Source organism: Oreochromis aureus, linkage group 9 (assembly GCF_013358895.1).
Source record: "Oreochromis aureus strain Israel breed Guangdong linkage group 9, ZZ_aureus, whole genome shotgun sequence".
Taxonomy (NCBI): domain Eukaryota; kingdom Metazoa; phylum Chordata; class Actinopteri; order Cichliformes; family Cichlidae; genus Oreochromis; species Oreochromis aureus.
This window is the reverse complement of record NC_052950.1, coordinates 19,815,178-19,840,804: the sequence shown is the minus strand read 5'-3', so window position 1 is coordinate 19,840,804 and position 25,627 is coordinate 19,815,178. Positions and strand designations below refer to the sequence as shown.

The window sequence follows — 25,627 nt, the reverse complement described above, 5'->3', positions numbered from 1 at the left end:
TGCATTTGTGTTGAACTCAGTTATTTTAAAGCCATCGTGGGGGGAAAAATGTGGAATTGGTTCACAAAATTGGCTGCAGAGAGCAACCTGGAAGTTACTACACCAAAATAAGATGCAAGGTTTAATGCAGATGTGAACGATTAAGTTAAATTCTATGCGGTTTTATTTTAGCACCAAATCACAACGGCATTCTCCTCAAGACGCCTTTTATTGTAAGGTAAAGACCCAACAATCAAAGACCCTATATGAGCAAACACTTAGAGACAGTGGGAAGGAAAAACACCCTTTTAATAGGAAGAAACCTAAAGCAGAATAATAATAAATGTGCTACATTTATTTTTATTTACAATCAGGATTTATAACAAATTTTGTCTTTAAATGAATAAGCTTTATCAAAACTTTATTCAGTGCACACCTTTTGTCACTGTTTGAGAACCACTGTGCTGGAGAGGTGTCAGATATTTGTTGCTATTTGCTACATAACCTAAAGGTGCCCTGTGGAGGTTTCTGGCAAACAAACTGTTTACATTCTGTGTTGCTCACCAGCATGAAGTGTGTGTGCGTGCGTGTATATATATATCTGTCAGACAGGTTGGAAACAATTGCAAGTCACATTTGAAAAGTTAGAAACCGAGTCTGTGTACTTCTCTATTGGTTTAGATTTCCTGGTTTGTTTAGGTTTTTCTTTTTTGGCAAACTAATGCTAGTAAAGCCTGACGTAAAACAACCACTGAGTAGTACTTAAAACTCCACACGGTACCTTTAAGTGCATGGCTGAAAAATGTTAGTCACAATAGCTGGGGATATTTTAATAGCTGGGTGGAAGAAGTAATTACAGTTAGTGTCAACTTCAATTCTGTTGACAACAGCACCTTAGCAAAATTTCCCATTTAAAGAGTCAGTAGTAAAAGTAACATCCAAACACATTCATTGTGCTAAATGTCTTTTTACACACCTGACTGTAGTTTCAGCCCTTAGCTCGGGATGCAAAAACACATAAAAATTGTACTTGAAAAGCTCAATGGCTGGCGACTCCCACAACAACGACAGAGTCACATGGAGACTTGACAGCTTCTTTCCTCCCATGCGGAAGTAGATCCTGGTGTTGACAGGCATACTTCAAGCAGATCATTGAAATTGGATTTACGTACCATATGGAAACTGACATGTAAAACAAAGTTTGCATCACCTTAAAATGCAAAAGAAGCTTTTTTGCATCAAACAGATATGCAACAGAAGCAAATAGATTGTGTTATACACCAGTGATGTGTTGCTTCAAATATTAGCAAATGACATAAAAACTAGCAATTTTGCACCGTGTGAAATATTCATTAAGTATTTATTTACTTTGATAGTGAGCTGCAGCTTTAAGAAACAGGCCTAATAATGGTGGAAAGCTGTTAATCATCATCTCTTGCTTGGAAAAAGCTCAGAAATTCAAATTTGAGTGCATACAAAGAGGAACGCAATGTATATTTTAACAGCAAGTGAGAGCGGAAGAAAGACACATTCCAGAGATGCGCCCATGCATTCACAACATAAAACGAAAAGCCCCCGCTTCAAGGACAATGGCTTTATTAATACACGACTAACCATCTGCATATTCGCACAGCCTAACCTTCACAAATCGTATTTGTGCAGTAAACAACACCCCGTTTCACTCAAGGGGAAAAAAAAATGGGGCCCTGAGATTTACAGTGATGCACATAGAAAGCAGCAAAGTGCAATCTTTAATTAAAGCAGTTGGAGCGAAACTTCACATGCAAATCGTCTCTCTTTTTTTATTCTCCCCCGAAAGCTGTTAGTACTTTTAACCATTTGGATACATTCTTGCACAGCAGAGAATGATAAGGAAGACATGGCAGGAGATGGGGTGGTGGGGGTGGTAATAAATTTAGCAGAATACATTTGAATCAGTTAAAAGGATTGCAGCAGAAAACAGTGCAATAAAAGTTTAATAAGGGGCTGGGGAAGAGCTAAGCAAAGTTGGCAAGAAAATACCATTTCAGCTGATTAAGGGAAATACTGCAGTGTTCAATCACAGAGTACAGTGATGAGTAATTCTCCCTAAAGCTTGAAACCTAAGCATTACGTAACCGTGTATCATGTAGCTGCCCTGCTTATAATTAATCTCTGACTTAACATATTACCTTTATTTATTTTCATGACAGCTGCTGCTTTATGACAAAGGTGAAAGGTACACTTAACATTTTCATTTCAGTTTTTAACTTCCCCAGAGCAGTTTGAGACAAGGAAATCATCAGCAGTGCAACAGGAAGAGCGGTGGCCTTTGTAATTGTTTTTTTCCCCTTCCTGTGTGAGTGTGTGTCTTTGCGTGCATTTCAGCACAGGGGGAGTGCATGACCTTTTGGGAACCATTGAAACTCTAACTCTCAGTCAGCTGTTGGCAGATGTCCTGACCAGTGACCTCCATTCACTATGGGAGGTGGGGGTTTTGACATCAGGGAGCAATAGCTGATAAGACGAGGTTAGAGCTGAGTACTGGAGCCGCTTGCCTCCCTCGGGTGAACTGGAGCAGTGCCGAGGCCCAGGTCTCCGTCCAGCAGGTCCTCTTGGTGCTCGGATGCAGAATCGCTTTCGGACGATCCCTGCTGGCTCTCCGTTTTCCCCAAATCCAGGGTGTTTTTTCCTGCTTCTATCTCACACAGCTCTTCTTCTTCATCCTGAATTGCGAGTGGCAAATAACTCATATGTTCCTCAATATTTCTGGCATGTTGTAAACACAGAAAAAAAGTCTTACCTCCTGCACACGGGGGCTACTGAAGACTCTGGCAAATATACCACAACACTGTGGCAGTGACTCAGTCAGCGGGGGGCCACAATGAGTCAGCACTGGCTTTAGATATCTGTGACATTGTTAAAGGACTGTTCAAAAAGTGTGTACGTGTCAGTGATTGTAAACAGGAGATAAGGTGAAACAGTCGGTTGTAGTCTAGCCTGTCCTCCAGCTCCACAGTCAAAATAATAATAATAGCTAACAACACTAAAGCACATATCAGATTTTTATATGTATATATATATATATATTGAAAGAATGAGTAGGACAGTGACCAGGTACGGTGTTTTACCTGTGCAGGATAAAAGGTGAGGGAATTTACATGTTACTGGTGTTACGCTCCAGTAAAGCATTAACTGGTATGGCCTGTTGGGAAAGCCCAACTCTTTGTTAGAAAGAAGTGGTTAAAGTGAATCACTGCAGTTTATCATAAACATAACCACTGAGCGTGTGACTGCAAATTGTTTTAGATCTAAGCCATCAGACTTCCAGTTGTTTATATATGAAGACAGAAATGAGAGATGCAAATTTAAAAAAGTGTACTAAATCATAGTCAACTTGTGCTCAAAGCAGTAAAAAAAACATTATGAAAGTGTATTATTTCCCTTATGAGGTCACTGTCAGCTTACTGGCATTCAGTGCAATTGGCCTTCCGTTTTGAAGATGGCACACTGCAGAGAGCTGGGATATTAGTCATTCAAGCTTTAGGTACTTGAGCTATTTTTGTTCCAGATTCTTAAGCTGTTAGCATATTTAATATACATAGCTTTTGTCAGCTGAGTAGTTGTATTAAGGAATAAAAGCTCCCATGCAACACAGAGAGATTTTCCAGGAGGGGATGTTGCATGAGAGCCAACTGGCAGAGGGTAAGATCGAGATAAAAATAATTTGCTCTGAGAAAAAAAAAAAGGAAAGGTAGCAAATGGGTCGTTATCTAGTTTCAGCAAACTGGGTCAGCCTTGCATTTGATTGAAACTAGAGGCAAGGTCACGAATGCCTTATAAATGTGATAAAGTATAGTGAAAATGTGCATTTTGATTTTTGATCAGCGTTGAGAGGAGACGGTGGAAGCGCAGCGGTGCAGGTGGCAGGTGGTTACTAAACAATAACAGCGGCATATTTATAAGCTCTGGTCTGAAAAGTGGAGGTGAGTATGTTTGTGACATTTCGGAGCCCCCTGCTAGCATCTAATTTATAATCACCTTTCTGCAAGCGGTCATACTTTTCTCAATTTTTGCTTTGAGGGGGGGAAAAAACAACAAAAAAACTGACAAATTCTTATTTTACCAGTGCCATCCGTGTCAACCTTTGTACCTCACTGCCTTTTATGAGTAATGTGGGACTAATGTGGCACACAAGTGCACAGTCCTCTGGCATGGGAACAAAAGAACAAGGGTAAGTGGAAAATAATCTAATATGGAAATTGGTACCAGCTCTCGCCATTGGGGTTCTGTTGTTGAAAATGTGCAAGAGGTTGGAATTATAAGCACCATTCTGGCAGCTAACAGGATTTATTTATAAAATGTCTCAAATGAGAAACAAGGGAGAAAGGGGGGAGGGGTCTAAGGAGGGAGAAAAGGAGAGAATAATGTCTTCCTTGGGATGTGCCTGAGTGAGTTGTCTTCCTGTTGGCACTGTGTCCTCCTGTTCATTGCTGGCATGATACTCGACAGTGATGGTAATTATAACTGCTGGTTCTGCTCTCTGCTACACAATGGTGTCAGATTGTGTGTGTGTGTGTGTGTGTGTGTGTGAAAAGATGCTGAGTAGTTATGTGGGGGTAGAAGACCAACTGCTGCTTCAGCCACCATCACAGCAAGCACAAGTCCCACGCCGAACAACCCACAGGTAACCTTTTCCTGACCTTTCATGAGTTAGGGCAAGTATTAGAAGTGTAATACATGTGATCAGCTACTAGAGTTCAGAACACATGCAAGTTCTTCACCAAAACAACAAAGCAGGTTAGTCTGGTTTTGTTAAAAACACGCTGCTTTCCGGGGACTTCACGAAATCTTTTCATACTATGTTTGCCAGGAAACCAACAAAGGTTTCACCAAGTCATTCTAAGAAATGGCCTAGCACATGGCATGCAAAACATCTCCAACAACAACTCAATGTTTTTATCTAACGTAAGTTATGCTATTTAAGTAAATGGCTGTAAATAGCCTGTTTATAACTTGTGTGAAATCACCTTGTGCTTTGTGAAGCCATGTAGTAAAGCTTCAGCTTGAGCTTTCTGTCACATTCTGTGGTGTGTGTGTTTTTTTTAAACCACCATGACTGGCGGATCTGCCTCTACAGAAAACCGCCCCAATTTTTTTCTTTCCATGCTAGTTTTAGATTTTTTACCTCTATCTGACAAACTTTCCCACCGTTTTAAATCCCTATATATATATATATATATATATATATATATATATATATACATATATATATATATATATATATATATATATATAGATATACATATATATATATATATATATATATGCCTATATATCTGCAACCGGAAGGTCAGCGTTGGTTCCATCCCTGGGCTCTCTGTCCTGGTCGTTGTGTCCTTGGGCAAGACACTTTACCCTACCGCCTACTGGTGTTGGCTTGAGGGGCCGATGGCGCGATATGGCAGCCTTACTATTCTGTCAGTCTGCCCCAGGGCAGCTGTGGTTACAACAGTAGCTTGCCTCCACCAGTGTGTGAATGTGAGAGTGAATGAATAGTGGCATTGCAAAAGCATTTTGGGTGCCTACTAAAAGCGCTTATATGAAATCCAATCCATTATTATTATGATAATTTTTTACAAAAATGTATTGTTTTACTTTGTTTCATTTATTTATTTTTACAAAATGTCAGCTAATTACATTTTAATAACCAGATTTAGATTTTACTAGCAAACCATTCTATATTCTTACTAATAATATTCTTATTCTGCAATAGAGATAACATGCAGATAATGTAAAATTTGCTTTATTTTAGTTTCTACAGTGCAAAAAATGTTGCATCTGGGTCAGTGGTTTTAGACTTCCTCACATGCCACACTTTAATGACCCAAAGGTTAACAACGCTGGTGAAGCTGTTCATTTTTCTTTCACTTTATTTATAGATAGAAAAAATGACAAAAAGGCTTATAAATTAGGAACTATCTCACAAGTGTGGTGCGTACTGTCGACATAAAAAATACTGTATAAAATTGTGAAATATCATGTCACGTTTAACCTCTGACCTCAATCTGAATTTCAAAGTGATGATAATGCTATAGAGCTATTTAAAACTATGTTTCTTACCACCATTGTTTGTACTGAGAACATATAGGCATATAGGGAATTCGATATGTGTATGACTTTGGACCTCTGACCTCTTCAAGGTCAAATACGGTCAAGCTGTGATAAAAAGTTTTTATTTTTGGTAAGTTGATCAAAAATTGTGTTTTATCTATAAAGAAAATATTGTCAAGAGAAAGAGGACGAGCTGCCTCGTTAGTTAGAAATATACTGTTGTATGTTATTATATATTAAGTTCATTCATGTCCAGTTATTTACAAATCAATACCCACTATTACCTACTCCCACAAAATGTTACATAATGTATAATATTAATAATGATGTTTAAAAAGAAAACAAAAGTAAATACTGCCCCGAGAGTGAGCTGCCTTGGCAGTTTGTGCTTTGTGTGTGTTTTTTTTTAACTGAGTTGTTGACATATCCCTGAGTTTATCTGTCAATCAGCTATAGTGACTCATCCAACCTGGAAGAGATAACTTTGTTAGACAGCAGCATGTACAACAGAGAGTACAAAAGCACACAGGAGTGCTGAAACGTCAAAATATCCCTTACTGACAGTACAATTACTGTACATTTATGGCTCAGAGGACTGAGTTGAATTGGCCTCCTTCATTAAAGAAGACTAAGACCTGCCGCATGAGATGCATGGCCTTTTGTTAGCCCCTTCCACTGATACACCCACTGTTCTCAGTACTGCTTATTCTCCTAAAGACATGGGAATTTCCATGATTGCAGACTTTGATTGCATTGCATAATGAATACGTATACACGTCTTTCATAAGATACAAAATGTAAGGAGATATTTACAGTGGGTGCCACTATGCTCTACTTGGTGCTTCTTTGTTGTATGGTATTGTTTATCCTCGTAATGCTAAAAATATGAGTAACACTCGGAGATTTCATTTTCAAGCCACGGAACACCCATGTAATTAACGACATTGTACTTCTTCAACATGGGAGAAGACACGGGTGGCTTCTTGGATTCCAGACCCAAAACAAAAACATGTGGTTGCTGGGCTAACTCCACAGTATGCAAACCAATTCAGCTGGAAAGATCAAACAGGCTTTGATGTCCCCCAGAATGAGTGCTTGTCCTTATGAACCCTAAAGCCAGGCTGACGGGGAAACAGTTAAGGAAGCAGCAGTGTGCCTCAAGGATGCAGATGGCGAGCCAAGTTGAGGCTCAATTACCTGGCAGCAGGATTCCGGCTGAGGCTCCTCTCACCTGGTCCACTTCAAAGCATTTTCAGAATATGTTTTTCCTCCTCATCAATAGGAAACACTGGTCGGGCCTTTCATCCTGCTTCTCTCATCTCCTCTTTTCTCACCCACTCTCATATTTGCATGCTTTACATGATTCCAAAAACCCATGATATATACACGAGGTCTGGTAAAAACACACAGTCTGTTATAATGTGCAAGTTAACCCAATATTATAAGCTTTAAATATAGTCAGGGGTACAGTTCGTGCTGTTTTTTGGCTTTTAATTACGTGTTGCAACCAGCAGACATATTATACGAATGTTAGCATGCTAGTACATGTAGGGACTGGCTAGCTGGCTCATTAAACATAGTGAAGAACAGTCTGTTTGTCATAAGCCTACCGGTGAAGCTATTGCATAAGACAGTAGACGGTATTAGTATTATTTAAAATCATGGCCATAAAATTGGTCAGTGAATATAATTCTTTAACAAATTAACCCACTGTTCATTCTCAAGTCAATATTTACCATCTAAATATGTCTTAAACATTTAAATGGAAGTTGCAAGACTACAAGAAACAGTTTCATGTAAACAGAACGGAAATATGTCGTAATCAGATCAGAGAATTTCTCAGTGCATTTAACCACACTCGCCTTGCTTATGGTTTGCGGTTCAGCAGCCTGAAGGCTACATGTATTTGGATTTGATTAAAACCTTTACAAACTTTATGGTTTATAGTCCGTCTGAAATATAAACCAATACTGCCTGTTTAAAACAGTTCTTAGAGTAAAATATTTCACAATGAACTCCTTTGCAATGATTTTCCAAGACTAAAACTTAAGACACAGACTTATTGAAATGTTAGCAAAAATGACCCCGTTTACACTTATTTACATGAAATGAATTTTAAACAGAGCTTAACCAATAAAGGAATTTTAAGACTAATATTTGGGGGTTTAAACATCTGCTAAATGTGTGCTGCCGGGAAATTGCATAATTTTTTCAAAACCTGCTGGGCAATCTATGCAAGACCAACAGACAGCATGGCTGAAGGGTGTGTCTTCTTTAGTTTTTACATTTTTGTTTATCAGATAAAAAAATGACAAGTAATATCATAGCTGATACATCTGTCAGACTTCCTACATTGTTAATGTTATTAGTGGCATATGCAGGAAGTTTGATCTCTGTTTTTGGTGATTAAAATTCTAGCATTAGTTGTTTTTTCATAGACTGCTGTATTATATTAACGTGCCTTGCTAACAAAACCTGTTAGCATTAGCTGATAACTTAGCACTCTATCCCCTTATCCAAATATGATCAGTTCTTATAAAAACCCCAGGCAGTATAAAAAAATTATTCCCACTATTATCGTGAGGGTTACGCTCCGGGACCCCTGTCATAGGTGAAAAACCATCAATTAGAAAGCATGTTTATTTTATTATTTTATGCACATCTAGAGCAGGTGGTGCAGGGTGTTTTACATATAAAGCACCTTAAATGTGGGAATAATGCCTTGATCAATAGGCTGGATCAGCGATGTGGTGTTTGGCGGTAAGAATTTAATTTGTACACCTTCAAACAACAGGTCCCTTTTATTTCAATTTAATATTCTTTTAATATAAGTTTAAATAAATATGTGATATTTTCATTTCAGTTGTTAGAAAACGGTTATTTTACCGCAAAAATAATTACTCATTTTAGGCCATACATAGATTAAACAAACATGTTGATCTAAGTGTCAGACAGGAGGACTCAGGGTGTGGCTTGTTACTGTTAGCCAATATACGGTTTTACAGTCAGATCCACCCTCTCTCGTCGTATCTGATTTCAGAACTGCACATACCAGCTCTCACTGTCCATGAGTAACATATTTAATACCTCACAGTCTCAGGCTACTGTTTCAACGTGCCTCAAGATGTAACAAGAACACAGACTGAGGTTGCTCCTTTTGGATTTTAGTTCCACCTTCAACCCAATCATCCCGCAGACTGTCAGGAGTTATTGGTACAGTTGTGGAGATAGATCTCAACAACACGCTTACCCAGAGTGTCAACACTCTCAGCATCATTTAAAAAAGCTCATCGGCACTCGAATTTCCTGAGGAAACTGCTTACTTCCCTTCTCAGACATTTACACTAGCAAATGTATGAGAGAGTCCATCCACCCTGCACACACATATATACACTTTATACCACTTATTTTAATAGTTATGAGCGGACCATGACCGCATATAGCGTCCAGTGAAAAGAGGGAACAGCAGGAATGTTATGTTGTGAGGAGGCTTTTCAGGAAAGGAGGGACACAGAGACCTTCCTTTCCTTTTTGAGCTTTCTTCCTTTTTGATCTCTTTCTATGAGATCAGTAAAGAAGAGACAAACTTTTGAGAAACATTTATTTCATATTCTTAGATATCCTTATAAAATTAAAATAGATAAATATATAACCCTTTTGAATGTTTAGGAGTTACTTATGTTATTTATAACTCTTCCTGCTTTAATGTAAATTACATCAAAGAGAAGAAGGGAAAAACCGTGTATTAAGGGAAATAAAACAACTATCAGTCATGTTTGAACACACTCACCCATTCATTTTCATGGGTACGGTGCTAAAAAAAATGTATTTAAATATATTTTGCATGCTGTCAAAATAATATTAACCTTGTAGCCTGACCTTTATTTCTTCCATAATCAAAGGTCAGCTACCTAGCCGGGATAATGCCATTTCTGCACTCTCATTCATTTTAAAAGCACAAAACCCCAAACAAAACAAACAAAAGCTCAATTATGCATTAAATGACTATTCTTAATGATGATGCCATCAATCCAACATTGCACTGTTTTGCAGAAGAGATAAGCCCATAAAGTAAGATGATGTGCTCCTCACCAAGCACCAGGTCATGAAGTCATTAGCGAGCAAAATTCAATTAGCTTAAACTTAATGCAATCCTCGTGAAATCCTCCTGCAAGGAGTACAACTGTTTTCCTCCTCTAACTACACTCTCTGCTTACAGGAACATCTTACCATGTAGTTAACAGCAACAGAGGCGGCAATAGTTAAGCATTTTGGGAAATAACACGTATTCACTATTGTGCAAAGTTGGGGAGGGAAGTTCAACATCATTCCCATAGAATAAGATTGCAGCTAGTAAACCCTTAACTTTGGTTAGCATAAAGACTGACAGAGAAGCAAACTGTTAGCCTTGGAAATGAACTTTAGAGGTCCTGGCCAGATTTTGTTATCCTCAGACAGATCCAGCCTGGCTGTTTGCTTCCTGTTTTTAGAATTTTAGCTGACTGGCCCTTTATTTATTGTTGCTACAGACAAGAACATCAACCTTCTTTTTCCAAATGCAAATATATATATTTTCCAGATTGTTGCAAAATAAAATACAGGTGGACAATGGAGTAAATTTCTGAATACATCCCGTGAATTTATCTAATAACGGCAAAGGAATGTACAAAATGTATTCTTGCACGGAGCAAAGACTGTGAATTATTAATCATTTAAATATTAGATTTTAGATATAATATAATATTTGCTGCTTTTCTATCTGGAAAAGGAGTGCAGTGTTGGAATACTCTTTAAATAGTCACGATGTTCATAAGAAGTGATTGCTGAGAACTGTCTAAGTCACATGGATATCTAATTGTGTTTCAAAGTTAACTTGAAAATTAAGAACCTCTTAGATAAATGCATCCTAAAGAATAGTTTATATCAGGGAAACTACAATGAGAGCATGTGTGCAAATGGTCCTAATATAACTGCACAAAGGAGGTCATACACAGTGTATGTTTGCTAGCAGGCCACACACGTTCTTTCTGAACTTTCTGTTTGTCCTGGTAGATAAGGGTCTTTCTTCAAAGTCCATGTAATGAAGCACTATTTTTTCCTTATACTCACAGAACAGTACGGCTCCGCAGCGCTGCGTTAATTATTGTGAGTGCAAGCAGATGTGAGAGTGCTTTGGAGAAGAAAGCAGTGAAAGGATACTTGTAGTCGAGAGAGTGCCACAGGCCCTGTGTTGTGTCTGGCCTCTCTGTAGCAATCTGTAGACCAGAAGAGAACCAATGTTACTCGCCAGCAAACAAAGCCCGTCTACGGTGGGCTGTATACGGTGCTTGATGGAAATGCTGAAAACCTGCACCTGTGCATGGTCAGCAGGGCCATATCACATGACCACAGCTTGAACAAGAGGGTCAGACCTAATAAAAGGAAAATCCTATTCCCAAAAACGGAACTACCAATAGAGATCCCTCCCCATTACAGTAAGAACAACTGCTCGGGTCTTGCATGCATTCAACTGTTTTCATAAAAAAAGAAATAAAAAAGCTTGTCTCCCCACTGGGATCCTCCTCCAGCTTTTGGCCGCTTGATACCAGAGAGATGCCCAGACCTTGTCCCATTCATAGCATCCAGATAATAGTCAGTTCAAATAAGAGGATAAAAGAGAGTGAATGGAGAGCTGCTGGGAAGCAGTGATGGCAGGGTGGGTGTGTGCACAACAAAAGGCCACACTCAGAGGGCCTCTGTTGTGTTCTGCTCTGGATATTGCGCAGACCATCACTCAAAAGGAAGCGAAACCACATTTCCTCTTGAAGTGTTCTTCACTTTAATGCCGTGTGCTCTTAAAATAAACAGCAGACCCAAGATTAAAGGCTGGAAGCCCATTACGTGTCAGTAAGAGAGGGTGGAAGGATATGCTGTAAGTACAGTATTTGCAGAAATTATAGATACTGGTAAATCCCTATAATGTACAGTTCTCAATATTTAAATAAAAAACAGTGCACAAAATAATGTGAAAGAAGAACGTGTTGACCACAAAACCACTCGAAGTTTTATAGTCACGTGACTGCCCTCTCTCACATGTTCAACGAAGCTTGCTGCTTCCAGTGCGACATAATGCGTATGTAGGCAGAATCGCTTCTTGTAACACAGTGAAATGTAAGTGACTGTGTGACAGTCAATATAAGAAGCTGTTGGGCCAATACCTGTTTTTTTTTTGGCATTGAGCATATTCTTGGCAGCATTATTTTCTTAAGTTTAATGTGCACTCATTCTAACTAGAGAAGCCCCCTAAAACAAATCAGATAAATTCGTAAACAGACCGCAATGATGTTCAAGCTTCAGCATGCACACGGGATGACAATTAACTCGCCGTAACCCATCGATAAACAGTGGCACTAATATACAATCTTCTAAATGGGATTGGAGAAGCGATGCCTGCACATCAATGCGAATTGCACTGATTAAAAAAAGGATCAATTTGGAATATTTAGCCGAATCCAGTTATTTGACAGTCACATAATATTTTTTGCATAAAGAGGAAGCTGATAAACATTTCTATTAAAAAAGGCAAAAAATGTAGATTACAATTAAAATACAATTTGATCCCAGAAAGAACAAAAACAAGAGGATGAATAAATATGGTGAATTTAAAAAAAAGATTTATCTATAGTAGAAGCAAGTGCACTTACCTCAAAAGAGTGGTCCTCCTGGTTTTCATCTGGATCCACCCCCACTCTAGAGTGAATTAAAATAGAAGTACAGTGAAATCCTGACTCACTGTGCAATAATAATAAGAATTTCCAATAAGAAAAAGAATTCTCAGATGCTTTCGCTCTATAAGAATAGAACAAAGGTATCTGTGAAGCTATACATGTTTGAATAGTCTAATGCTGCATGCAGCTTAGCAGGGAAGGTGAAAGTCAGTCCCGTAACATGGCTTAGTTCTGAACATGACCTTTCAAACAGTTTCATCAAAATCAGCCTCATCTTCCACATCACACTGGGAAAATGTCAGCTGGGTAAACCTTTGATAAATGACAAACAGCGACGCAATTATGCTCGATATCATGCGCGGCTGCAGTTATTATCCTGTCAAGGTGTGTGGACCCCACTTTGCTGCAACAGGGCAGGAAGGAGAGGCCACTTGTTCGCTCTGAGCTGAAATACAGTGACTCAACAACAGCCCGAGACAGCCCCCGTGAGCCACTTCATCTCGGAATGAGAGCGTTATTTCAGAGTGCGCGTGTATTCGCTGCTTTTAAGCCTAAAATTGTCGGACTTTTTTAAAGCCACGTGGTGAAAATCTTGATATAACGACGTACCACCCGCAATCATTTACATATATACGACTGCACGAAACAGTGCACCAGCAGCACCAGTAGACTGGGGGCTTAAAGAGATGCAGGGAGGGAGATGGCTGTCGATTCTTGTTCCTGCAGGTCAGCAGTTAACTCTAATAGTCTGGCATTACTGCTCGGGATATTTTGAAATAGCCTTCTGTGCGTTTGTGTGTGTATGTGTGCTTTTGCTTTTTTTTAGTGTGCTATACTAAAGCCTTTTACTAAGAATGCGGTGCAATAACACAAAAGAGAGGAGATTCTCATCAGAGCATTACAGCTCTCCGAATGGTTGTACAGATTGTGTCCTGGCAGCCGTTCCTCCATAATCCATCTCTTTGTCAATGTTTGTCTTGACTGTGCTTCAGTTTCTCCCTCTCAGATGACTGCTCATCTTGGTTTTGCTTCTCGAATTTCAGCTTAGTCTTTGTGTTTTGTACAGTACAGTGGAGGCTGCTTTGTGCCTCAGTGTGGCACGGATGCTGTGGTTTGAAACTGTCATAAAGAAAAATATCTGGAGGTGAATGTATTTGTTGTCTCATCTGATACTGGCAGCATATCCCATTACAGAGTTTTCTCACTTTGTCACCTAATAAATCTAAAAGGTCTAACATTAGACAAAGATAACCCGAGTAAACAAAACGTGCAATTTTTAAATGATGATTTCATTTGTTGAGAGAAAGAAGCTATCCAAACCTACTTGACCCTATGTGAAAAAAAATAATTGTCCCCTAAATCTAATAACTGGTTATGTTGCTCTTGGCAGCAAGAACTACAATCAAGCATTTGTGATAACTGACAATGAGTTTTTCACATCACAATGAAGGAATTTTTGGCCCACTCTTCTTTGCAGAATTGTTTTAATTTGGAGAGTTTTTCGAGCATGAACGGCTTGTTAAGTCCATGCCCAAGCACCTCGATCTGATTTAAATCTTGACTTTATCTATGCCACTCCAAAACCTTTTTAATCCATTCAGAGGTGGACTTGCTGGTGTGTTTCCCAACATTGTCCTGCTGCAAGCGAGCTTGAGCTTCAGGGCACAAACTGATGGCCGGACTCTCCTTCAGGAGTTGCTGGTAGAGAGCTGAATTCGTAGTTGTATCAGTCATACCAACTTGTTCATGTGCTGACGCAGCAAAGCAGCCCCAAACCATCACACTACTGCTACCATGTTTAACTGTTGGCTTGATGTTGTTTTTATGAAATGCTGTGTTAGTTTTACAGCAGATGTTAAGGGAGTCACGTTCAAGTTTCTCATCAGTCCACAGAATATTTTTTAAAAAGTCATGTTCTTCTTTAGATGCTGTTTTGGGTTCTTTTGTGACGTCTTGGAGGCGTCATCGAGTAATTTTGATAGACCGGCCACTCCTGGGAAGGTTCATCAGTGTTTCAAATTTTCTCCATTTGTGGATAAAGGTCTCACTCTGATACACTGGAATCATGAACCCTTAAATATGGCTTTGTATTCCTTTCCAGACTGAGAGATGTCAATTATTTTCTTTCTGATCTGTTCCTAAGTTTCTTAGATTGTGGCTTGATGTGTTGCTATTTGAGATCTTTTAGCTTACATCACTTTGTCACATAGGTGCTATTTATGTGATTTCTTGATTTAACAGATCTGGCAGTAATCAGGCCTGTGAGTAGCTAGTGAAACTGGCCTCATATGATTAATCACAGCTTCTATCACATCATCAGTTTTTACCTTACATCTCTTAACCCCAGCCGTCGTTCTCCTCTTTTTTTTTAATGTAACATTTTTCATATCACTATCATCTCTACCCTTTCTTTCCCCTTTGTCTTCCAACCCCACTTCATCTTCTCTTTGCTAATTTGTCTCCCCTTTTAGCGTTTCAATATCCATTTCACTCTCTCAGATCGCTCTTCCTGTCATCACCACCTCTCACCTTCTCCCAATCCTCTTTCTTCTTTCTCACCACCATCTCTCTCTTCTCTATTTTCTCGCCACCACGTGGATCAATGCTTTCTCTCAACAGGAACAGAAAGGGAACTGAAATCAAATTTTTGCTGAATTATTCTTAAATTCCCTGAGAACCGCTTTTATCACGCAAGGGCTAAACTGGAGCAATTTATTTTAGCGAGGCGTAAAGGGTTGTGGAAGAACCTTGTGGATGGGGCAGGCTGTGACAGGCACATGCAGCCTGCACTGCATGTGACGCATCCCCTTCAGCTGGTGGAATGCATTCTGTGGCGACAGCCTCTGTCACTGAGCTGAGCTGAAAGAAAGAGGAAAGGGCAGATATGTTGCGAGGGAAGCGAACGAGGAGAGAAAGCTGCGGGTGTGAGCAAAGAGGAGATGGCGAGTGCAGCAAAAAACAAAAAACAACAACAACAACAAAAAAAGTAGTTTTGAGTTTCTTGAGTATGACGGAAGAATATCTTTGCTGACATGACAGTGTCAGAATGAGTGGATGCTATGTTGGAGAGTGCGTGTGAGAGGCAGGGAGAGTGAGTGAAAGATAGGACAAGACAGCCAGAGAGAGACAAAGAGGGAGAGACATAAAAGAGAATGGAAAAACAGTTATGTGGGGCTCTCACTCAATGCCAATGCAAGAGCGGAACAAGGAGATAACAAGGCAGTGGGCGTTTGTGAGACGGTGTCCTTTCACGGCCTTGCTTTTCAGATTGATACGCACCCTGTGCACTGTTACCTTAACATTCAGTGCACTGGGATTCAGACAAATCAAGTCCAAACTAACTACCCTGTGACTGTGAGTTCACATGAATAACTCTGTAAATGAATTAAAGTGGACAGCCAGGGGAACGCAGCGGGAGAGAAAAGAAAGCGCAACAGAGGAGGAAACGCGTGTAAACTTTGCATAAATTTATATCTACTACAGGAAAATAGGGGCGCAGACAACAGCTGAGTCATAGATACTTCTGTAATGAGCCTCCACAGGAATATGCGATCCTCCCATGGCCCACTTGTTTCTCCAAATGAGGCAGAGTTACCCCCATTCTGTAAGGAAATCACATCTCATGCAATAAAAGTCAGTCAAAAAGAAATTCACCAAGGAGTAACTCAATCTCCTGCAATCTGGCATGATTGTAAGACTGAGTTGGTGCTCCTGTTGTGCAAGTCCTCAGCATTGTCCAAAATCAAAGCCTTTTCTCCATCAGTGGCCTTTTTATGTGCTGATACAATCATGTGTCGCAATAAGCTCCAGTGCTCCTCAAACATCTCTGGACATATTCCAGGATGACACAACACTTTGTACGGGGCCCTTACTTGACGACTCATCCGGTTCTTTTGGGGAACATTGCTATTAATAAAAGCATGTTTTTAGGCCTGGGGTTTTTTATGTAAGAGAGAGAACTTTTTTTCTTTACATTATCTTGCGCAGCCATACATAAAAGCTGGAATTACACAGCAGAAAGCACCCTCACACACTCATAAATATCTCCTTACAAGTTAATACTTCCACTGTGCCTGAGAGAAAAGTGGAAGAGCGAAATAACTTGGCCTCGGGCAGTGATGAAGTATGCGGTAGGAATGTGTACGCGCAAATGTATATGTGCCCGCGTCTCCATTGGACTGTTATCACTCTAGCTGACAGTAATGGGCTGATAAAGCTGAGCTCACTGTCTTGCAGGCGCACTGAACATGAAGCCCTCTGAGAGACTACAACTGCTTTGCATGTATACCTCATTTATACACTGAGGGGAGTCTACAGGTAGTGTCTCAATGTGTTTGGCAGAGATTCTGTCCCCCAAAAAAGACTTGCAATTGTTTATTAAGGAAAAGCAAATGAGATATAATAGGAAGCTTAAGTTAAGAACAATCAAATGAGCTTCTTTTTTAAGTTCAAGAGCTCAAGCATGAAATACTTAGCAGGCAGGGTAAATTAAGTTATAGCACTCCTCCCTTGTGCTGTGCAGGCAATGTACAAGTTCTTTTTTTCACTGCTCTGACGGAGAGGCAGGGGATAAGGAAAACAAGGAAGAAAATCGAAATAGGGAGGGGGCGAGACAAAGACAAAGAGGCAGAGTCTCACAGGGACTGTGTTTGCTCTATACTGTGAGTATGGACAAGAGGAAAGCTCATCCTTCCAGTTTCCTGTTTGAAAATCCCATTTGGCTGTTCTTCTCACCGGGGACACACTGATACCATATTCGACAGCTCTCAGCAACAGAGCCTGGAACCAGTACTGACACATACGCAAGGATATTTTCTGGGTTTAAATTCTGCCCCACAGACTTTCCAGCTGCAACAAACACACTATACCCCCAATCATAACTACAGAGTACTTCCAGAAAACAGAGTACTTTGTTTTGCAATGCCATATCATATAAAGGCGACTGCAAGCTCAGCTGAAGCAAAATACATGCATATGTGTGTATTTGAATAACAAATAATCTATAGCACTACAGTTTATTCATCAGTAAAAGTGAGTAGATGCTCAGACAACATCCAGTAGAATTTGTGTGTAGATGCAAAAATACAAGCTACAGGTTATACGGGTTATATCGCAAAAAGGAATGTATCATGTGACTGTGACGTATATGACTATACTCGAGCTCTGGCATTGAGCTACAGAAATAAAATAAAATAAAATCCCAAAACAGTGCAGACATCAATACCTGCAATGACTCATAGGCTGGTTTTAAGATTTCAATGTAGTGTAGGCTTTGCACTGACAATAAAAAAAGCAGCACTGCAAGTGAAGCAAAGATTAAATTAAAGACGTGCCCCCCTCTGACTGTGAGAGCATTAGTAAACACAATGACACACATGATTATGACTTCATAAGACGTGTAAATATATTTAGGTTTATTTGATTATGCCTGATCCTTACAAGGCATTTATACTTTGCTAGCAAATGTGAATTTAAAAAACCGTGCGGGCTGCAAGAGCTGCCGAAGAACAACACTGAAGTTATCAATATGCGATAACTAACCACAATCACATGTTACCGAAACAAAATCCTGAACTTGAACTGCAGATGTCATGAGAAAGTCGAGCAAAGAGCTCTCTCACACCCACGAAACTCCAACACCCCACCGTGAGCTCTGCAGTGCGATCAGCTCCACAACTATGCACGAAAGGAAACCTTCAAGTGCCTAAACAGTCAAGTGCGATTGTTAAAGACATTACATATTGTGCTAGATACTGCAATCTTGGATGTGGACATTAGGACATAATGTCTTTCCAAGCTTTAAGACAGATAAGTTCATGCGAGCTATCGGTCATGTCCTTGGCCGAGCCCTGTATTGCTCAGTGTTATGACTCTGCTGTGGATAAGGACATAAAACTGGAAAACAAAACAACGCGTCATGAATGACCAAGTCCTCGACTGTAATATGTAGGTCGATCTACAAAGACCCAGAATGTGCTTTAACCTAAATTTCAAATCACTTGAGCTGGTGTAAAAATAAAACTGGCAGGGTGGTGTAGAGGGACGTGTGTGCCTGAGATGCACGTGTACTGAAGATATTAGCGGGGTGCGCAAAGCATTTACATAAGTGCACGGTTCGTTATCCTCTTCTTATCTCATCTAACCAGACAAAACTTTTTATATGCTCTGCCACTTTGCTCACTGATGAATGATCACCCACTCAGCAGATGTCCAAATATTATGTTATCTTTTCTGTTGTTTGGACTGAGCTATGAGATATCGATGGCCAGAAATAACTCTGGATATGTAATACCAACTTGGACGTTTTGGCTAGTCATAACCTTAAGCAAATTACTCATACATTCAGCACAGTCATTGCAATGGAATTTTCCCATTTTTAAAATACATTTGTTATAACTTGGGCTGTATTTTTTATGCATTTAATTTACATTTCATGTAGACAAAAGACTTTATTTAAATTTTTAGTTGATTAATCTGCCTGAGAAGTGATAGCTGAACCCCTTTGCCTTTAAAAATGCCTTAATTCATCATATCATAGATTCAACATGACGCTCGAAGCATTCCCCAGAGATTTTGGCTCACATTGACATGTTAGCATCACTCAGCTGCTGCATGATGTGAATCTCCCATTGCACCAAATCCCAAAAGGTGCCTCATTGGATTGAGATCTGGTGACTGTGTCCTTTGAGTTTGAGATTATCTGAGTTTTGTGACATAGTTTGCGTGCCACAGAAAATGGGTACACTGTGGCCGTAATGCAATAGTGGTGAGCAACAATACTCATACTCAACTGGTACTAAGGGATCCAAGAGATTAGCCCTCATTATACCACCAGCAATTTAGTTCAATTCAATTTTCGCCTCAAGGCGCTTTATATTGTGTGGTAAAGACCCTACAGCCTGAACTGCTGACACAAGGCATGCACTCAAGTCATTTATTCCAAATTCTCACTCCACCATCTGAATGTTGCAGCAGTAACCATCACTCATCAGACCGGGCCATGTCTTTCCAATCTGTTGTCCAATTTTGGCGAGCCTGTGTGAATTGTAGCCTCAGTTTCCTGTTCTTCGCTGAGAGGAATGGCACCCGGCCATTCTCTTCTGACCTCTGGTATTAACAACACATTTTTGCCAAGTCAACTACTGCTCACCGGCTATTTTCTCTTTTTCAGACACTAGAGATGGTTGTGTGTGAAAATAACAGTAGATCAGCAGCTTCTGAAATACTCAAACCAGCCCATCTGGCTCTAATAACCAAATTCAAAGTCACTTAGATCAATTTTCTTCCCCATTTTGATGCTCGGTTCAAACTTTTATGTTTATATTCAGTCTGACGAATTAAAGAATCAATCAAATTAATAATAATGGATTGGATTTATATAGCGCTTTTCAAGGCACCCAAAGCACTTTACAATGCCACTATTCATTCACTGGTGGAGGCAAGCTACAGTTGTAGCCACAGCTGCCCTGACAGAAGCGAGGCTGCCATATCGCGCCATCGGCCCCTCTGGCCAACACCAGTAGGCGGTAGGGTAAAGTGTCTTGCCCAAGGACACAACGACCAGGGGTATCGAACCGGCGACCTTCCGGTTACAGATGCGCGTCACAACCCCCTAAGCCACGGTCGCCCCTGTCTCTTTACTGTCATACATGTGAATATGTGCTGTGCAATAACAGAAAATACAGACATCCTGGAAATATTACTTCATCACATTTTTGCACAGATGAGATTAGGAGATTAATAGCAGTCTAGTCTTCCAACAACAACACAATAACGGCACAGCAATCAGCTGCATATATTTCTCTAAGGTCCGGAAAAAGGGGAAAACATCTACCATTGTAAGTAACATTACCACCTACCAGCAACTCTAAAGCTCACCAATTACAAACCCAATTCCAAAAAAGTTGGCATCATGTGTAAAATGTTAACACAAACAATCATTTACAAATCTCACAAACACTCATTTTCTTCACAACAGAATGTATAAAAACGTATCAAATGTTTAAATTGAGAAATTTTACTACTGTATGTTAAACATTAGCTCATTTTGAATTTGACAGCAACACGTCTTGAAAAAGTTGGGACTAGGGCAACAAAAGGATGGAAAAGTAAGTGGTGCTAAAAAAAGAAAGAGCTCTAGGGACATTTTGCAATTAATTAGGTTAAATAGCAGCAGGTCAGTAACATGATTGCATATAAAAAGAGCTTCTTAGGGAAGCAGAGCTTCTCAGAAATAAAGATGGGCAGAGGATCACAAATCTGCAACAACAACCAAAAGTCTAGAAATTGTGGAACAATTTCAAAATAATGGTTGAGTATCTCATCATCTTGCATTGGTTTCTATCTAGAAAAGCACCACTGATACTGAAAGGTATACACAGGTTTCAGAACAACACATGCTCCCATCTAGATGATGGCATTTTCAGGGAAGACCTTGCATTGAATCATATATAAGACAAAAACGGGACAACAGTCCTCTCCAAAAAGTCCAGCTGCAGGTCTCCTCAGGTGTTTATGAGCTGAAGGGAAGAAGAAGAAGAGTGGATGCTACACAGTGGCCATGTCCCAACTTTTTGAGAAGTATTACTGCCATCAAATTCAAAATCACCTTCAATTTGTCCCCTCATTTGATATTTTTCTGTATTCTATTGTGAATAAGTGAAAGAAAATGGATGGATGGAAATTTCTCTCATTTTATTAGAGCTTGTGAAAAACTAATTTAAGAGCTGGCTGTAATTGTCATGAATTGTGAGGTCAAGGACTCAAATGCATACTTTATTTTAGGCAGAGAAATGCCCCAAACACAAAGTCCGTAAGTAGGCACAGGTGAATCAAATCTAGATAACAAGACAAAGGGCAAGAAAATCTAAGTGCAAAACACTCAAATTAAAACACGAAGTAACTAACCAATACACAGGCTACACACACATATATGTAGCAACTTAACATTAGTAGTGTGGGAAAATAAACCAAAGCACAAGGAATGAGATATAAACCCTAATCATGATTACCAAAATAATAACAGTAATAATACTACTAATAACAAAATAATGTAAATCATAAACTAGGGGATACAAACTAAGAACTCAAAATCCTGAGTATAAAACTCAGGATCATGATCAGTAGTACTGCATGTGATCAGTTACAAAGGTGCTTTCTGCTCAAACTACTTTATAGATAAATCCATTATAGCTTATGTTTCAGCTGTTTTGAGTGTAAAAAAAAGTGTAGGCACTAACAGATAAATGAAATGTTGGGAAAATAACAATATTTCAATATAATGTAGTAGGAAGAGAATATAAGGAAATTTATATTTATATGTATTTTTTGACAATTTATTTTCTCATCTTAGAAAAAGTTAACCATAGCACAATACCATTTTTCTATCTAGATCCTGCTGTGCACAAAGCAATGTAAAAACAACAAAGAATATTATTACTGAATGTCAGTATTTCCTCACTATGTGAACTGCTAACCATCAGTTTTTCAAACAGTGTCACTTCAGCAGGAAGGAGCGTTTTTTGCATTATAGCCAACTGAGTTGCCGGAGGTATCCAAAGACGGCTGGGAGTAGAGAAGCCTGTGCGAGCCAAAGATATTATTATTGTACAGAATTAATTTCCCCTCTTGCTGTCCACCTGCATGTCTCACCATGTCATAAGGAAACAGCCTAAATTTAGTCTGGGGACTTTGCGGGACAGTAACTGTCCAAGAGGATGCAACGCAACATCCCAATACTGCACAAATCCAACATGAATTCTTTTTTAACAATGTTTATTTTAGTCTTAGAGGGTCTACATGTATAGTGATAATATAATCAATGCTAAAGAAATATGCTGGCAAAGTTAAAGATGAGACTGGCAAGAACTACTAGTGACTGTGAGATTATGTGAAGTAAGTAAAGAAGTAAAAAGTAAAGATGCTCAAATATTCAGCTGGGTTCATGCTGAAGGCTGAACTGCTTTATGACATCAACTTGAATAATGACTGTTAATAACTTGCAAAGTGATTGAAAATATATTATTCGCCTCTTGCATTACTGCTCGCTGGTGTGTGCGCACTGACAAGTCACCGCGTTGGCATCAGGGAAATCAAACCAGATTTAATCACAAATTGATTAATCTTTCAATAAGTATGTTACTAGTCTAGTGGCATTTGCCGGCAACTGCTACATCATTCATACTTTTGGGACAGAACAACCCCTTTAACATGCCTTGATTTCTCCTTTCTTCCTGTTCTCACTCCTGCCAAACTACCCTCAAGGATATGAGATCAAGTGCCTTCTTTTGAGCCATGGCAGGCTCTAAGGGGATGTCTTAATCTTTGGTTGCCGTATTTGGATGCTGCCATCTCTTTTTTGTTGAGGATCAAGGGTGATGTCTGCCGGCACCACCTAAATACATCAGGAGAATCTCAGAGAAAGAAACCACTGGTAACAAGACTAACTTGACAAAGCAATTCCAATAACTTCATCCTGTTTTGTATTTTATATGTTGCCCAGGGAAATGGGCTTGTTTCTTTCCACTGCAGAGACGACTGTAGGAATGGTTGAATGGTTAACAGCACTCTGCTTTTAGATTATTCAGTATAGAGTACTTTGCTCCATAATGCTGGCTGTATCATGTAAAATTTGTCTCCTACAACTGCAGCCAGCTGGTCTGAACATTAGTCAAATGTACCTGATAAATCGCACGTCCCAAAATCTGGTATACTGTCATGTCTGGAGACGCACAGATGAATGTGTTGCAGCCACACAAGTGGCCTGCGATAGCTGATTCTGGGTTTTGACAGGGATATTATCAACAGGCTATCTTCCACCTGCTCACTCATCTGCTGCCTCATCATCCTCTACCTTCCTCACAATGCTGCTGCTGCTGCTGTGGGGGAGATTGTTCTCTATATGTAGGTGCTGATGAAATTTTGAGGGCGAGTGGTGAATTATTTAAGAGGGAGGATTATGAAAGCAGTTTCTTGGCGCGTTGCTGGCGGGTATGAATCGATATGAGTCCTCCCCAGCCCCAACCCTTCCTTTCTTTTTCTTTTTTTTTGCCTTTGCTCCCCCTGAAACCACAGACCCTCTGAACAGAAGTCCAGACACATGGCCAGGGGGCCGCGGCAGCCTGGACAGCCAGATGTACTGTGCCCCATGAAATACAGTAGATGAGAAAGCAAGCAGAAAGAAGACGGGATTGTTTATCCCTGTGTGTGTGTGTGTGTGTGTGTGTGTCTGAGCGTGCAAGAGATACAGAAGGGTCTAATTCAGACTGACCACATCCACAGGAACAGATGGCCCACTCAAGGGCTGCCAAGACTGTTCTCCTTTTCCTCTGGTTGTGCCTTGGGGCAGGGGTCTAACAGTCAGGAGGCCGTACACTCAGATGCCGGGCACACATACACACAAACCCACATTTCTGTGGTGAAGTGTCACCCATAGCTATGTGTCGGTTGTATAACAGTTTCGCACAGTTGCCTTCAATGAAGATTTGATTGCATGGGCTTGATTTGTGCAGTGCCAATGCTCGGAGGCTTTCGAGGCCGAATAAATGACCATGTTCCCAGCACTCATTCTCCCGTTTCACTCGATGGTCTCTCAGTGAGTTAGTCTGCATCCATTTCGCCCTCTGTCTCTAGCCACCACCCCACACAGACACACAGCTCCCTTCTATCTGCTGAAGCAATAAATTTTTCCCTCTTTCCTCATCTGTGTATTGGGAGTCCACATTTGACCAGCGCTCATGTCCTCTCTCTGGGATTTCCTGACTCTAGAAATAACAGTTGGGACTAAGACTGCAGATTTCGGATCAAATGGTTAGGTTTTAGCCTTGTGGCGAACTTTACTGAAAAAAAAAACAAAGTCCAATATATATATATATATATATATTAGCTGAAATCAAGTGTTTTCTTTGCTACCCATAAGTCGGCATTTTGTATTAGGCATCTCAAATTTTACCACTTCCCGACTCAAACTTAAAATAGCTCAAAATTGAGGAAATAACTTGATATTTTGAGTTATTTTGTGATCAAATCTAGGCAAAAAAGTGCTGTGTGGGGAAATGAGCTTCCCTAAATTTTAGCATGCTGACGTAAATATTCAACTCGAAGCATCACTTTGGAAAGTTACAGCCTCAAATAGATGTTCCAGACACTACATGTAGATTTTTAATTTGTCTCACCTTCTTGACTTCAGTGCTGCATTCCAAAGTCTTGCCAATTAAACTGTGAGTAAAATGTTTTAATAATTCATAAAAACGAAGGCCCAAACTGTGAAAATAAGAACTAGGTTGTAAAGAAAATAATTTTATTTTATGCGGTACAAAAATGAACTTGACTCAATTGATTCTTTCAATCTTTTCTGGCTGTCTCTCTCTAATTTTCTTTCTCCATCTTTCCCTCCAATGTGCCTGCCGTTAATTCTTCAAGAGGCAGACGGCTGAAATTATAGAGGGCTAAAAATAATGGCTCTATAAATAAAAGGTACCCATTGCGAGTGATTGAGAGGTGAGGTCGCGAGGCAGCTGGGGATGCTGGGAAAGCTGAATTCATTAGCCCTCTCCGCTTCCAAAAAGAAGCTCCCACAACTCTCACGCAAAAACAAACTGCACAGCCTCCTTGTAAACAGCACGCACAGTGATGCAGCCCTGGGATCCAGAGTGCTTCGAACTCTCTTCCTCTCTCTACCTCTGCAGCTCTCTGCAGTGCTGCAAATTTTGGCCCCGTCGGTACCATCCATCAGTCCTCATTGCCACTTTCATTCTGAGCAGTCCATGCAGTCTGCATTCTTATAGCACTGTTCATCCAACAGCAGAGTGGAAAAATGTGCGTACATGTGCATTTGCATCTGTGAATAC

General features: G+C 39.9%; 1 protein-coding gene across 2 annotated transcripts in view; it reads right to left on the bottom strand.

The window, feature by feature from the left end:
* Window positions 1–1,558: 1,558 nt before the first annotated feature.
* The window catches only part of LOC116314471 (sodium/hydrogen exchanger 9-like), a 68,425-nt gene continuing 44,356 nt past the window's right edge, over window positions 1,559–25,627 (bottom strand). For both annotated transcript variants that reach the window (XM_039616942.1, XM_031732507.2), the window contains exons 13-16: window positions 12,756–12,801; window positions 11,272–11,327; window positions 2,762–2,867; window positions 1,559–2,684 (exon numbers count right to left, since the gene is read on the bottom strand). In XM_039616942.1, coding sequence (XP_039472876.1) covers window positions 2,490–2,684; window positions 2,762–2,867; window positions 11,272–11,327; window positions 12,756–12,801 — 403 coding nt within the window. In that variant the 3' untranslated portion in view covers window positions 1,559–2,489. The remainder of the gene's footprint in view (window positions 2,685–2,761; window positions 2,868–11,271; window positions 11,328–12,755; window positions 12,802–25,627) is intronic.